Source organism: Coturnix japonica, chromosome 2, assembly GCF_054131305.1.
Source record: "Coturnix japonica strain WE chromosome 2, WE-NBRP24, whole genome shotgun sequence".
In the NCBI taxonomy this organism is placed as follows: Eukaryota; Metazoa; Chordata; class Aves; order Galliformes; family Phasianidae; genus Coturnix; species Coturnix japonica.
This window is the reverse complement of record NC_140664.1, coordinates 59,922,354-59,938,919: the sequence shown is the minus strand read 5'-3', so window position 1 is coordinate 59,938,919 and position 16,566 is coordinate 59,922,354. Positions and strand designations below refer to the sequence as shown.

The following is a 16,566-nucleotide window of genomic DNA, read 5'->3' as shown; positions in this document are numbered from 1 at the left end:
TCAGAGAAGTAGTATTTCCTAATGTCCAGTCTAAATCTCTCCTGGAGCAGCTTGAAGACATTCCCTTTAGTCCTATCACCAGTTAGATGAGAAAAGAGGCCAGCCCCCAGTTCACTACAACCTCCCTTCAGGTAGTAATAGAGAGCAATAAGGTCTCCCCTGAGCCTCCTCTTGTTCATACAGAACAATCCCAGCTCCTTTAGCTATTCCTCATAAGGGCTGTGCTCCAGAACCCTCACCAGCTTTGTTGCCCTTCCTTAAACATACTCCAGGGCCTCAATGTCTTTCTTGCAGTGAGGGGCCCAAAACTGGACACAGTACTCAAGGTGTGGCCTCACCAGAGCTGAGTACAGGGGGACAATCACTTCCCTGTTCCTTCTGGCAACACTGTTCCTGAGGCAAGTCAGGATGCCCTTGGCCTTCTTGGCCACCTGGGCACACTGCTGGCTCATGTTCATTCAAGCATCAATCAGTACCCCCAGGTCCATTTCCTCTGCACAGTCTTCCAGCTACTCTGCCCCAAGCCTGTAGCATTGCCTGGGGCTGTTGTGGCCAAAGGGCAGGACAGCATTTGGTCTTGTTGAACTTTATCTCATTGGCTTCAGCCCAGCTATCCAGTATGCCCAGATCCCTCTGTAGGGCTCCACTATCCCCAAGCAGATCAACACTTCAAGCCAACCTGGTGTCATTTGCAAACTTGCTGAGGGTGCACTCAATGCAGGTCCAGGTCATCAATAAAGATATTGAAGATGATAGGCCCCAGCAATGACCTTTGGGGAACACCACTCATGACTGGTCTCCAGTTGGATTTAGTTCCATTCACCACAACTCTCTGGGCCCGGCCTTCCAGCCAGTTCCTTATCCAGCCAAGGGCGTACCTGTCCAAGCCATGGGCTGCCAGCTTCTGCAGGAGAATACTGTGGGAGACAGTGTCAAAGGCTTTGCTGAAGTCTAGGTAGACTACATCAACAGCCTTTCCCTCATCCACCAGATGGGTCACACAGTCATAGAAGGAGATCAAGATGGACCTGCTCTTTGTGAACCCATGCTGGCTAGACCTGGCCATGCTGCGTGATTTCCCTCAAGACAGTCTGCTCCATAACTTTACCTAGCACCAAGTTCAGACTAACAGGCCTGTAGTTCCCTGGGTCCTCCTTACAACCCTTCTTGTAGATGGGAGTCACATAGGCAAGCCTCCAGTTTTCTTGGACCTCACCTGTCAACAAGGAGCACTGATAGATGATGGAAAGCGGCTCAGCTATCACCTCTGCCAGTTCTCTCAGCACTCTTGGGTGAATCTTATCTGACTCAATGGACTTGTGGCAGTCCAGCTGAAGTAGTAGGTCTCTGACTGCTTACTTCTGAATTGTGGGGTTTTTTGTCTGCTCCCCAGCTGAGACTACCATGTCAGAGAGTGGAGTACACAGAAAATAACTGGTCTGATCTTTAAAAATAGATGGAAAGAAGGCATTCAGAACCTGTCTTTTCCTTATCATCAGTGGTCACATTCCCAGCCTGATCCAGTAAAGAATGGAGATTCTCCTTACAAATACCTGTTGAGGTATTTGTAAAAGATTTTCTGGTTCCTTTTTACCCCGGCTGCCGTTTTGTTCTCCGTTAAGTTATGATGAGCAAAAGGATATATATTTTCTTCCAGATTTGAGTAAATCATGTTTCAGTTTGAAAGGTCAGAACTGTCTGCAAAAAGCCAACAAGAAGATAAACACTTGATAAATTGAAAAATTATTTTAGAATCTGCCAGCATGAAAACTTTGCTTTTTCTCAGAGGTGTACTTTACTGTTTTAAAACAGGAATTTAGGGTTTGCTGTCAAAGAATGCCAGGAAGCCATTAGATTATCCCTCAGGAGTGCTATTTTGAATATTATCATGTGTTCTTCATGAAAAACTTAGTTCTTGCTAAGGTGTAGGACTCTACCCTTGACCTTGTTAAAACTCAATAAGTTCCTCTCCATCCAGGTCTCCAGCCTGTCCAGGTTGGACAGCAACATCAGAACTGCAGCAGCCACTCCTCCCTGTCTTATACCAAAAGAAAACTTGCTGAGGATGTCTCTGTCCTTTCATCAAGGGATAATCATCTTTGACAATTACATATATACTACAGACTGAAGACTAAGATGCATATTAAAGTAAAATATTCTTTAACACTGAAAATTTATTATTGGTTGTTACTTGCTTTTGTTGCTCATGCTATTTACGAAGTTGATATCCAGACAGGTCAGAAACCACCCATTTGGCTGCTGTCAAACAAGATACATCCATCTCAAATAAATTTTGAGACTTTGCTTTGCCAACTAGAACTGCAGTCTGTTGCCTTTTTTTGGAAATGCAAAAATCTTACAAACTACTGTACAATATTTGTAATCATCTAGATTCTTTTCAACACAATAAGAGAAAATAAGTATGAATGCAATTATTTTACCATAATATAGATCAATTTAAATACCTTAATCAGAAGCACAGAGATTAGACAGAGACTTGAAAAAGTTAATTCCTGTGAACAACTTATCTAAACATTTTTTTTCACTGCATGCAACTTTAATCTCTCAAAGTCACTGTATTTACATGGAGGTAACTCTTTTTCTCTTTTTTTTTTTTCTTTTTTTTTTTCTTTTGCATTGATACTTTTCATTGGACCATGTTAGAGTACTATATCCCTTCATACACCACAGAAAATAGTAGTAGAATTAATTGACATGAAAGATAAAGCACAAATCTATGGTTTCTCAGATCAACTGCCTGTTAATTATTCGATTTTCTTGCCTCAAAACTTCACAGCTTTGTCTTTTCATCATCTTCTCTTTTGTCTCTAATCATCCTACTGACCCTATAGATGCACATAGGGCCAGAAGTGAAGTTCATTCAGATGTATCTTCTATGCATTATTTCATTTCTATTTTTGTAAAGTTTCACCAAAATAAAGTAAAACTACAGCTACTTTCCTGTCCCTGAACCAGTAACTAAGCACCAAGTGAAAATCTGTGCCTAACCCAGGAAATATAGGTGAAAGCAATGCACCTCTTCACCTTCATTTAAGTGTTAGCAGCCAAGGCTGTAGCATCCCTATTTGGAAACTGTACGTTTCCTGAGACTCTGCTAGACTTTGGGAAGAGTAACTTCTTGTATTTTTTAATTTTTTTTTTATTATTATTATTATTTTTTGTTGTTGTTGTTGTTCTCTCCCTCTTCCCCCCTGTATTGCTTTCTAAACAAAATTGTACTAACTTTACAGGTGTGCTCTATCAGAGCTCTACTCAGAAGGCAGTACTCTTCTTTCCATTGTTGCATGTTACTGGCGAGCCAGGCAGGAGATAACTTTCTAAAGATATTTCCTTTCAAGCCTCCTGAAAAAGAAAATGCTAAAAATGAAGATGACATTTCTAGGGAACATTGTGAGGTAGCACAGACAGGAAATGATTATCCTATTAGATAAAAATGTGTTGCCTGGACACATACACAGCAACTGAGCTCATGGACGTTATGCAGTGATCTAAGCAAAGGCTGAAGGAAGGTATTCTGGCATAGCTGCTTGTTATGAAACATGGGCGTTGTAGACCAGACATTTTGAGATTTACATTTGTTGCTTCCCACCCAGACCTCAGGCAGCAGTTATACTCTCAGTTGAATACAGTGAGGAAAATCATTCATTAATCCAATGGCTGTTGGCTGTGTGCTGCATAATGTTGCCAAGTAAGAGTAATGTAGCCATAAATCCAGGTCTATGATCATCAATAGAAGACTTAAAAAAGTATATGAGGCAATTGGGCATGAAAGAAGCAATTAATTAAGGTACCTTTCAAAGCTTAGGTCTTGTAAGATTTTCAGCAGGAATGAGGGACCAACAGGTCCTGTGTCATCAATACACCACCTTGGTGTCCATACTAAGCCCCTTGGAGGCCACTGTACAATGGGCCAGCCAGTTAGTGGTGGATTTAGGGGAGACAGAGCTCCTAAGGGTCAGATGCAATGTCAGACAGAAAGACTGAGAGTCCACCCGCAGTCCTGATATATAAGACAAGAGTAATTCAATCAGGATCCATCTGGGTCTCTAGAAAACAAATATTTGCTGACAGAATTAGAGTTGGAGTCTAACTTAAAAAGATGGGATCTTATTAGGCTGTCTTTAGTCTATCATAACTGTGGAAGTAATTAAATGATATTCAAAGATTTCAATCCTCCACTAAGAGGGAAGGGATTAGAATTACAATACAAATCTCACAAGAAATGTGGAAGCTGAAAGATTTTATAGTCCCAGTGAAGAAATGGAGGTCTCCTCAGGTGGCCTGGGCAGCTACAACCAAGCCTTCTGAGGAAAAATATTGGGAATTGCAGAATTAATAGTGTTATGGGGGAGCCGAGATCCCCTGGGACTAGGAGCTCTGGATGAGAAGAGAGTCCTTATATTGAGATAAGGACTCATTAGTCCTGGAAAAATATCCAATGAATTATGGTGCTGGTTAATAAGGGGGCAGAAACTTCAGTTATATGTAGTGTTCCAAATAAATTCCCAGGTACATAGGCTATGATAGGGTTCAGGGGACAGATGATCTCTGTAGCCCAAATATAGTTAAAGTTGGGGGTTGAGTGACTCCTACCCCAGGAATATAAGGTGTCTAGTTGCCCTGATTCCAGAATATATATGTTGGGCACAGACATTAGATAGGAATTGTCTCTCTAGACAAATGGAGAGCAGTGAAACAGCTGCAGGGGTTCTTGGGTATATTGGGATATTGGCAATACTTTATACTCCACTTATCGAGCAGCTGGTAAAACCTCTATATTGATTGACAAAAAAATGCCAAGCATGGGATTGGGATAGAATAGAAAAAGAGGCTTTTCAAGAGGAAACAACAACTGCTAAACAGTCCCAGACACTGGGCATATTTGAGCCAATCCTTCTAGCTGAACTAGATGTACACGTAACTCAGGAAGAGTTTGGGCAGGAATTATGGCAGTGCCAGACTTCCATTTGAACTCCAATCATGTTCTGGTCACAGGTTTGGCATGGAGCAGAAGTTATTGGCTATTTATTATGTACTGCATGTGGTAGAACCACTAACTGCAGAGATTGTTATTAAAACAACTTCACTGATCAAGGGGTAGGTAAAAGACCTAACCTACATTCCTAAGATATGGGTGAGCCAATCATGAACAGTGGCACACTGGGTCACCTATCTTAGTCAAAGAAGCTGCCTGTCACTGTCCCCACTGAAAGAAAGATTGCAAGGACAGTATGAGCATATTGCATCTCTGTTCATCAATCATTGCAATTACCAGGTAATGATGAAGTTGACATACTGGCTCAAATAAGATAGCTGGAAAATGCACCAGTGAAAGACACTACCTACTAGCTACATCAAAAACTGTGATGTGCAGGACAAATGACCATGTGGGCAAAGGCTAATGCATGGGGAGTACCCATGCAGATTCCAGATATTGTTCAGGCAGGTCAGGAATGACAGCACATCTCACTAGAGGAAACAGCCCATTACAGTGGTGGCAGATTGATTATGTAGGTCCCCTTGTTTTGAGGTGGCCAGATATGTGCTCATGTGTGCTGACAAAGCGAGTGGACTAATACAAGCCTATTCTGCTCCAAAGACAAATCAAGCCTGTACTGTCAAAGCATTAACTAGGCTGATGGCATCATACAGGGATCCTTAGGTCACCAAGAGTGAGCAAGGTACACTCTTCATGAGTGCAACTGTGCAGAAGCAGGCCAAAACAACAATATTGAATGACAATTCCATTTATCATATAATCTAATGGGAGCAGGCCTAATAGAAATATATTACAGAATCCTGGAGGCTGCACTGAAGACAGATTCACAGTCCCTGCAGGTGACCAAGGGACTCTGTGAAACCCTGTAGGACTTGAATGGGAGACTAAGAGATGGCAGACCCAATGCCTTAAGAATGCTGAAAACAACTTGGGCCTCTCCGCTTAGGATACAAATTACAAGTACGGATACCTCACTGAAGCCTCATGTTGGCACTATGAATAATTTTCTGTTCCCTGTTCCTGAGGACCAAGAGGCCAGAAAACATAAGGTAAAATGTCCTTTGAAGGTGCAAGCAGGACTAAAGTGGTGTGGCCTACTTGCACTTTGGGGGAAGATTATTGGAGGCTGGAGGATCAATAACCTCTCTGGTAGTCTGTACATGGCCAGCAGAGATAATAGTGGACAATTAGAACCACTCCCTTTGGTACCTGATACAGTGATATAGCCAAAGATATCGTACCAGCAGGTGTGGTACTAAAGGCCTGGACATGCTCTGTTAGAAACAGAGGTGTAAAGGTCAACATGCCCTGTATCATATAATGGAGGGTAGACCTACCACTCCTCATACCAATTAAATTTCTGTATTCCTCCCCTTGAGACTGAGTTCATAAGACCACCAGTGGGAGCAACACTACTCCAATATACTTCAGTGTCCATGAGGAATCATTGTGACATCCAGTGGTAGATGGCTGAAATTCTAACAACCACCAAAAGCAAACCTGAGCTTTTAATGGACCATGAAGATTATATGCTTCCTGAAGAAACATCAAGCCTGACAAATCCACAAAACACTGCACTAGAACAAGTTTCAAATTTTTGTGCTTTGACATCTCACATTGCTATAGGAATTGTATGTGCATTGCAATATATATTATTAATTATATTATGGATTGCCAAAACAGTAAGGGTAAGTAATAGTAAGTCAGAGTAACCCTGATCTCCACAATCACTGGTTTATGCTGTGAAGGGATGGAGTGTATGGGAATTGCTAGGTCTTGGCCTGAACTAGTGATTGAACACCAAGTGAGGAGCTGTGGCTAACCCATGGAATGCAGGTTGCATCTGAGCAACCATCCTCATTTAAGGGAAGCAGCATCTCTATTTGGAGACTGCACCCTTCTTGAGACTCCACCAGCCTTTGAAAAGAGCAAGCTGCTTTTTCCTATATAAATTTCTAAACTAAGTCATAACTAATACCTTTACAGGTGTGCTCCTATCCTGGTAGAAGGAACTATCACATCTTCCATTGCTACACACTGTCCTTAAGCAACAGATGCTGAATTAAGTATAAGCATTCTGGTAAGACGAGTCAATAAGAATCTCTCCTGGGCATCACAGTTGTACTATTACAAATAGTTTTGTAAAGAAGTTTGTTGTGCCCACATACCAGCTAAGAAGATTGGAATCCAAGTGAATTTAATATATTAGAAAACTAGATTGTTCTGTTTATCTGAGCTCCATTCATGTTAAGATAAGGTTCACTGAATATTTTGGAGGAATCTCAAGAGAATGAATAATAGAAAAAAAGAGACTCTTGTTCCATGGTAGTATCATTATTGCAGAAATGTTGCTACCTGCACATTAACTTATGGTTCTTTCATGTAATTCCTACCAGCCAATTCACCTAACTACTTCTAACGCTAGATTCAAATCACGTCTCAGAATCAAATGCTAAAGTTTAAGAAATGTTTAGCATGTAATTAACATTAAAAGCTGCTAATGTAAGGAAGTTGGTAAATTATGGCATATAGAATAAGAACTAAGAGACTTAAGCTTTCCCTAGCATATGTGTGTTGTTACAGATAGTAGGTGTAACTACAGCAAGGCTATGAATTGCAAGATACAACTGCAAGTGGCTTGTGATTCTAGTTAGCTTAATCCTACATGTCTCCCATTAGGCAGAAGTGAAATTATTTATGTTTTTCACATGAAGTTATGTGGAAGGCTGCACACTAGACTTAGCGGAGAATTTTCCGTGGTCACTTTAAGTAGAAAGTGGTGAAAAAGTGTGCATCTTGTATGTCTAGGACTGTTACAGTCAGAACTCTTCTTACCAGTCACTTTGACCTCTACATAAGACCTTCATGTTTGTATGATGAAATCTATTAATTCCTTTCTTGTGAAGGGAAGAAAAATGTTGTTGTGCTATTAGCCTAAAAATAATGGCATTAATTCTACAGTCTTCTCCAGCAGATGTATTTTACTCTTACATTCACACATATAACAAATTTTGTCGTGCGCTACCTCAAAGAAGCAAGAAGGTATTAAAAGAGATCACTACTTTCATGGGATGACTAAGCATAATAAGAGTCCATACAATAAAAATGAAATAAGACTTCAAAACAGTGAAAATGGTAATTCTTCAAGATATCTCAACAGTGATACTGGGCTGCATGGAGAGAAAAACATAATAGATACTAAAACAAATGGCTTCACAGGAATCTTTGATTATTAGCTGAACTGGCTACAATAGACTGAAAAGCTTTGTTCTGAAGAATGTTCAATTCAGCTTATTTCAGAATATAAGTAGGCTACGTCTTCTACATCACATATGTTCAGAAATTTTGTTGCGACTGGGTAAGGTCCAGAACTAGCCTTGCAGTAGTTGTCACGTGTGTTTTCTTTCCAGAATGTAAAGTCAGTGAAATCTAAGAATGGTTTCATATTGAGATATGGGCATCATTAGTAACAAATTGATGAATTTTTTCTTCCTCATAATATTTGACTCATCAACACTGAAATCTTCCTTGAACTAAAGAGGTAGAAGGAAGCTTATGAAGAAATATCATGAGTTGTCATATCTCTTTTTTTGGAGTAGAAAGAGCTGAATAAAAAATTATGAAGCTGATAAATACCTGCTTTTCGTAAATACTCTGTACTAGCACATTAAAAAACATTCTTGTCTGAGAGACCACAGTATAACTAAAACAGTAAATAATTCTTTCTTATATATTCTTACAAAACAATCTAAAGTATTGTGTTTTCTGCTGAAAAAAAAAATTAATGATGGAAGAAAATTTGATAAATTTTTCATTTTGTAAAATAAATATTTTTTAAAACAAAGTGAATAAGATATAAACAATACCTGACTTTAAAACAATTAATTTTATTTCATGCTCAACTCTATTTCATTACTGTATTAAAAAGAAAAAAATTTACAAAACTGTCCACTTCCCAAACAAAAAGTTACTCTATCATTTAATGTACACTAATTAAACAAACACTTTTTGTTTCTTCAAGTTTTCTTAAGTTCCTGTTGATATTACTGTGTGTAAAATATATTTTCACATGCCAAATTGAACAATGGGCATTAAAAAAAAACACATAACAAAACAAAACAAAAAACCCTCTAATTAATTTCAGTCAATATTATCAATGAAAATTTGAATATCTTCACCATGGAATTAAGATTAAGCAAATAATAACACATAACTTTAGGCAAAAAAAAAAACAAAAAAAACTTGTCCTTTTTTTGGCTAGATCACTAAGATTCCATACACTATATTTAAGTAATGTCTGTGTGTGCACATGCACTTGTGTACATGTTGAGATCTACTTACAAGCAACCTTTATTTTCTTACCTCATACTTAGGTTACAAATTTACTAAAAACGTGCTAATTTACACAATGTAGAGAATGCGAAATCATCAGAATTGATCCAGGAATGCCTGAAAGTGTTTGAAATGAAAGTACAATTTAGAAAATCCATACAATCATAGAATGGTTTGAGTTGAAAAGGAATTTAAAAGATTGTCCACTTCCAATTGCTTGCTATGGACAGGCACACCACTTGCTTGTTGATGTTACTCAAAATGCTATCCAATCTGCTCTTGTACACTTCCACAGCTTCTCTGGGCAAAATATTTCAGTACCTCACCACATTCCTTGCAAATAATTTATTTCTCATTTCAAATTTAATTTACCCCCTTTGCATGTAAAAATGTTACTCCTTGTCCACGACCTTGTAAAATCACTTTCCATCCTTCTTGTAAACTCAATAATGTCTCTTCAAATCAAACAAGCCCTATTCCATTAATTTTTTGGTGGTTTTTTTTTTTTTTTTGGTTTTTTTTTTTGGGGGGGGGGGGGGGGGGTTTGTTTTTTTGTAGAAGAGGTGCCCCAGATCTCTGACCATCTTAGTGGCCCTTCTCTGGACATATTCCAACAGTTCCATGCCTTCTTGTGCTGTGAGCCCCAGTCCTGGATGCAGTACTCTAGGTGGGCCTTCATAAGGGTAGAGATGAGAAGGATAGTTAAGTCCCTCACCCTGATAGCCAGATATCTTTTGATTCAGGGTGGGGTGTAATTACCTTTCTGATCTGCAAGAACATATGCTCAAGTCATGTCCAATATTTTATCCACCAGAACCCATGTGGTTTTCTTTTGCAGAGCTGCTCTAAGCCCATTGATCACCAAGACTGTGCAGATATTTGAGATTGTATCAACCCAGGTACAGGATTTTTTACTTGGTTTTCTTGAACCTTATGAGGTTCACATATGCTCACTCCTCGAGCCTGTCTAGGTCTCTTTTGATGCCATTCTTTTCTTCTATTGTGTCAGCTTGGTATCAACCATGCTGAGGGTGTACTCAGTCTTACTTGCTACTTAAGAACACTAGTTTGTATATAGAATCTTGAGGTACATGCACTCATCACTGGTTTCCACTTGGATACTGAGCTATTAATGACAATTCTCTGGATGAGACCACCCAGCCAATTCCTTTCTATTGCATGGTCCACCCTTCAAATCCTCATCTCTCCAATTTAGAGACAAAGAAGTCCAGTTAGATGACACCAGTTGCTTGTCCAGTGGTGCTGTCACTGTTATGGAAGGACATCAAACTGGTCAGGGAACATGACATAAGTCATGTTGACTGCCTCTTTTCAATTCCTTATCTTCCATATGACTTAACATAGAATGTAGGAGAATCTGTTTCATAATCTTCCCAGGCACAGCTGTGAGACTGACTGGTGTGTAGTTCCCTGGGTCTTTCTTTCTACCTGTGATGTTTTGCAGCCACTGGAGACTTCACCTGCCTGACTTAACTTTTCAAATATAATAGTGAGTGATTCAGCAACTATATCAGCCAGATCCCTCTGGACCTTAGGATTCATCAAGCAATTTTATGAAGTGTATGAATTAAAATGAACACGCACCCTACCTTCCTGAAGCAGACCTAATGCTCAGGAATTCTTTCACTCAGCATTTCCCAAACACTCCTTAGGTAAGTAATGAAAGCTGTTACTTCTCCGACATGATCATACAGAATGATTAGAAAATGCCATAGTTTTTTCATACTGGCCTTGTGTTTGCAGAGTTTCTTTATTACTAGACTGTTCTCAGCAAGAGTATATATTACTCTCTCCTGATGAAACCAAGTGTTTTTGCACAGAAGACTGAACGAGTTGTGGAAGAAAGAAAAGAAGAGGTCTTGCAGGCAAGGAGTAAAATGTCTTCTCTTTTTGCTCAGAATAAAAATGTTTGTGGTTTCTTTCTTTCTTTTTTAACAATTTTCTTTTTTAACAACTTCTTTTTTAACCCTTGCTCAATAAAACACACAATAAGGGATTTGATTCAGTGTGAATAAGTATGCAGCTGCAAATTTGATTCTTAAATTTGAAGAAGAGTTTTTCCAATTTTAAATCCTATGATGCTTTTAAGCAAAGCCAACAAAATTGTTATCAATTGAAAACACTTACCTGATGAGATATCTATTTGATTCTTCTTGGCTTGGGTGACATTTATATGAATGCTGACCTTGCCTTCATTAATGTCAACCTCAACATTCCCCAGACCATCTGCGAAGTTGCTGAAGACAAGAAGTCCATGGGGGTTCCAGGTTCGGAAAAGGAAACTGACTGAAAACACATCCTGGCTTGGGCGTCCAGGAACTTCAAGGTAACTGGTGGCATTGAAAAAGACAGGTACTGTATGTGGCTCCACACAAGAAAAACTTAAATTTCCCTGAGTAAAATACACACACAAAAACAAACGAACAAAAAAACAACAAATAAACAAAAAGAAAAAAACAACAACACAAACAAAACAAAACAAAAAACACATAAGTAAAATTGTAAGATTCCACTAAATTCATAGACAGCTCTAGAGAAGTTTCATTTAATTCAGAGTTTACCGTGGTAAAAGTAAATATGTAAAAAATGTAAATTGTAAAAATGTATTATTAATAGCATTATTGTTAATAATTTGATGTATTTGCTTATATTTCTGTTTTTCTTTGAGGCTTGTGCCAAAAAAGTGGCTTAGTTGTATTTTTCACTGTACATATGTGTAGTAAGTTGTACACTGTGCCCTTTAAATTGTCATCTAAGATAAACCTTGCATGAAAACTTTAATATTCCCATTTCAAAGAGGAAGAAATGAATCAGAGAGAAACCACCTGTAAGAGGGTAATTGCACATGTTTTCATGAAAATGAAGTCAAGGTTCCAAAATATCCTTAAATAAACAAGTCATTGTACATGTACAATACATGAGGCTGTAAAAGAAAGACATATAATAACTTGTGAACAACTGTCTTCTCTGTTACCTTGTCTGCTGGATAATTTTTAAAAATTAAATGCAGTAAATCTTGAAGCTGAAAGATTTGGAGTAGCTGACCATGAACAATATGTAATAACTGTGATCATTCTGTTATTTCCTTTGTAGAAGAATTTGGAGTTTGTAATCTGTAAAATATCACTTCTAGGGAAACTGATAAAAATCCAGTCAACTATCCTGAATTTAGAAGTTTTAAAATATATCTGTATGTAAGACCAGAGCCATAGACATGAAATATTCACTCAGATTGTAATGTCTTTTTTCCTGAGAGAGGACAATGTCAAACCATATTGTAGACAGGATTTTTTTGTTTTCCTCTGAAATGTAGGAACGTGTAGCACTAATTTTATTACTTCATAACATAATGCATTTACCTAAGGCAATCTATCTCCAGGACTGACATTTTAATTAATCAATGCATACAAAGACTTCTTCTACTGAAGAACAGCTCTACTATGTGGCAAAGTTGACTGTATTTTATGGTTGGTTTTTCTGATGTACTGTGGCAAACTCTTATCCTGAGGTAATTTCAATTTGATTTCAGAAAGTAAGATTTTATCTGATACAGTACAGAAACGATAATGATGATCAGGGCAGTGGGTCTGTAGCTTTACATTTCCACATTAAAAACTATTAAGGACTGAACAACAGTGTCAGAGATACTTAGTTGTTTAGATATAAAATTCACCTGAGTACTGTTTAGAATTCCAGTAGGAGTCACATAGTGAGATATTATGGTTGGCATGTGCATATTTTTAAACTCACCTTAATGATTTTTCTTTTTAATTACTTTTTTTTTTTTTTTTAAATTTATGGTGCATTTTGAAACCAGACTGTAAGTTTGAAAAATATGTATGAGGATGTCCTAAATAAATCTTAGAAATACTTGTTTTCAATTTGAGCATTTAATCTATTATATGAGTTAGATAAATGACAACCACTTTTTCAGTAAAGACAAGGGAACTCCCTTTGGCTGCTCTGAAAATCTGTTTGATTTTTTTTTTCATTTTTTTTTTTCCTTCAATCTAAGAGTAGCCCAGAGATTTTGTTTGTTTCTTTCTTTGCTTGTTTGCTTGTTTCTTTTTTCAGCTTACTAAGCAGTACTTCCAAATAGCAAACATGTTTATTTGGATACTGTTAATCTGAGCATTTCCAGATGTGCCATACATACCCATAAATATTTTTCATTCAATCCTAGATTTAACAGAATGAAAAAAAAACAAAACAAAACAAAAAAAAAACCCTAGAGATCAACTGAAATACAATTTGTATTCCTATGTTAACATTCTCATTAGAAAATTCACATTAAGAATAAGAAAATTTGTTCTGTTTCCAAGTTGGGGAACTCCTGCATAGACATAGAGGGTGTAGTGGAATTCCAGGGTGACAGCCTGAACCAATGAGTGAACTACATGAGTACATGAGCACTGGGAGTGGCGTGGGGGTCTGGAGCCACCCTACTTAATGGCAGTCTGAATATGCAAGGGTTCCTACTTCCACCTGCTGTTCTCTTCTGTGGCGTGACTGTAGGAATGGGGGAGGGTCCCCAAATTGTCCCTTTCTCCAAACTGTTACCAGGAGGGGTGAGTTAATTCCTTGTGATATCTTTTCTATCTTGGGACTCATACTCTTCAATATCTTTATTGATATTGATATATGACTTGGTGGGATAGAGTGCACTCTCAGCAACTTTGCAGTTGATGCCAAACTGAGTGATGCAGTTAATGTGACAGAAGGGAGAGATACCATCTTGAAAAGTGGGCCTATGTAAAACCAAATTAGATTCAACAAACAAAAGTGTGAGGTGTTGCCAATTGGAATGGAGCTATCTCAGATATGTATGTGCAGTGGGAGAAGAACTTGTTGAGAGCAGCTCTGTCAAGTAGAACCTGGGGATTCTGGTGGATGAAGAGCTGGATATGAGCCAGCAGTGTGCAATTGTAATTTGGAAGGACAATAGTATACTAGACTGCCTCATAAGAAAGGCAGCCAACAGGGTAACAGGAGGCAATTATCTCCCTCAGTTCTGTCCTTGTGAAGTAGCACCTGAAATACCGTGCCCAGGTCTGAGGTTCTGAAGACAATAAAGACATGGAGCTGTTGGAATGGGTGCAGAGTGCAGCCACAGAGATGATCTGAGGGCTGGAGCACCTCACCTGTGAGGAACCTGGGCTTATTTATAATGGAGAGGAGGACTGTTTTTTCTGGGAGACCTCACTGTGGCCTTCCAGTACTTGAGATGAGTTTATGAACAGGCAGAAAAGCAACTTTTTACATAGTCTGAGAGTGACAGCATAGGCAGGAATTGTTTTAAACTAAAAGAAAGGAGATTTAGGTTAGATGTTAGGAGGAAATTTTTTATTCACTGTGGTAAGGCACTGGGAAAGGTTGCCCAGAGAAGATGTGGGTGCTCTTCCCTTAGAGGCATTCAGGTCCAGGCTAGGTGGGGCCCTGGGCAACCTGATCTAGTGGTTGGCAACTGTGCTCATCTCAGGGCATTGGAACTACATGATATTCAAGATCCCTTCTAACCTAACAACATTTTATGATTTTTAAATGAAAGCTGAAACTCCCATTGACTACAGTTGTTGGGTTTTTTTTGTGTTTTTTTTTTTTGTTTTTTTTTTTGTTATATACTTTGTCTGCTTCTTTTTCCGTGCTTGTTCTTCTCATTGAACACTTGCATTAAGATAGGCAATAAGCAAGTTATTTTTTTACTCACTATTTATGATTGTTATTGTTATTATTTTATTAAGAGTGTCTTTTTACCCCATAGAGAATTAAAATCTTTTCTAAATTTTTCTAAATTTGACATCAGCACTTATTCGCAGACGGAAATGTAAAGTACATTCTCAATCTTATAGCAGAGGGAGCTGTGAAAGACAAAACTGTTTTTCTTTTTTTGTCTCAACGCTTGCTTCATGAGGCCTTTCATGAGGGGTGAATGGTGGGTGTCACCATGCCACACTACCTCTGCTTATGATTGCAAAAAAAACAGAAGCAGGACAAGCAGTCTTTCTCAGGGGTGCTGCTTGAAGGAGCTGATCACTGCAAAAGGCACTAATGCTTGTGCATGGCAACAGAGGCACTGCTTCCTGCTTGTTTTTCTGTTGCGCCAGGAATGTCACACTAAACTGAGAGAAAAGAAGAAGAAAAAAAAACAACACAGAAATGGGGGACAAAAGGTCCTCACTAAACTAGGGACTTTGGAGAAAAACACCCAAAGACACCTTTGACAGCGAATTCCCTGAGGGGAAAACCTCTTCAGAAGAACCTCCAGATGCCTGCTTGCTGCGGATCTTTCCTGGCTTTCTCCCATCCCCCACTATGATAAGATGAGTTCCTGAGATCAAGGGACCTACTATGTACCTTGCTGGACCCATAGTGGTAACTATCTCTTTTGCTCTCTACAGACACTCCTTGCTTACATTTCCTATCTTTCCTACTGCCCAACTTCCCTTCCCCATTTCCCTAAACAGCTAGGACTTGTAATAAAGTAGTCGGACCAAAATTTGAACTGTTGTTTCTTAATCGCATGCCGGGTATGCATATGCAAAAGAACCTTGCCTCCCTCCTATAAATTGGAGTGAGACGGGAACCTTTTATTTATTTATTTATTGTGACTACCAAGAGATCTTCTATTGGAAAGTAACTTCACAGATCCCATCTGCAGTTTCAAAGACAGACAAATGTCAAGCTTAATGAAAGAAGGCAAGCAAATGATTAAATAAAAAAGAGCACCTTGAAGATAAATATTTTATAATTTTACAAACTTCTCTCGGGAATCAATATAATCTCTAACTCTCTTTTAAAGTTGCACCTTTTTTTTTTTTTTTTTTTTTTTAACTTTACATTTTATGTTGCCGTTTTCCATTTCTGACACACACACACACACACAAACAATATGTACTTTATCAGCACGCTCAAGGAAAAATAAGAACCAATTAATATGGCAATTAATGACCATGTATTCCAAAACGTGGCTTAATGAGACTTCGTAATACTCTGAGACTAATAGCCAGGCTACTGTATTGTGCAATGAAAGATTTTTCTTAAGCACTAAGTGTATGACTTTCCAATTAAACCTTGTACTATGAGAAAATGTGCAAGTTCTATATCTGAAAATGTGTTCACAAATATTCTGTACGTGAAAGACTATGTTCAATATAAATCTATATATTTGAAGAAAAATATATGATTGTTAGGTA

At 38.3% G+C, this 16,566-nt stretch overlaps 1 protein-coding gene across 8 annotated transcripts in view; it reads right to left on the bottom strand.

Moving 5' to 3' along the window:
• Positions 1-16,566, bottom strand: part of CNTNAP2 (contactin associated protein 2) — a 568,010-nt gene that overhangs the window by 313,366 nt on the left and 238,078 nt on the right. For all 8 annotated transcript variants that reach the window (XM_085539942.1, XM_015854925.3, XM_085539944.1 and 5 more), the window contains one exon: positions 11,501-11,765. In XM_085539942.1, coding sequence (XP_085396068.1) covers positions 11,501-11,765 — 265 coding nt within the window. The remainder of the gene's footprint in view (positions 1-11,500; positions 11,766-16,566) is intronic.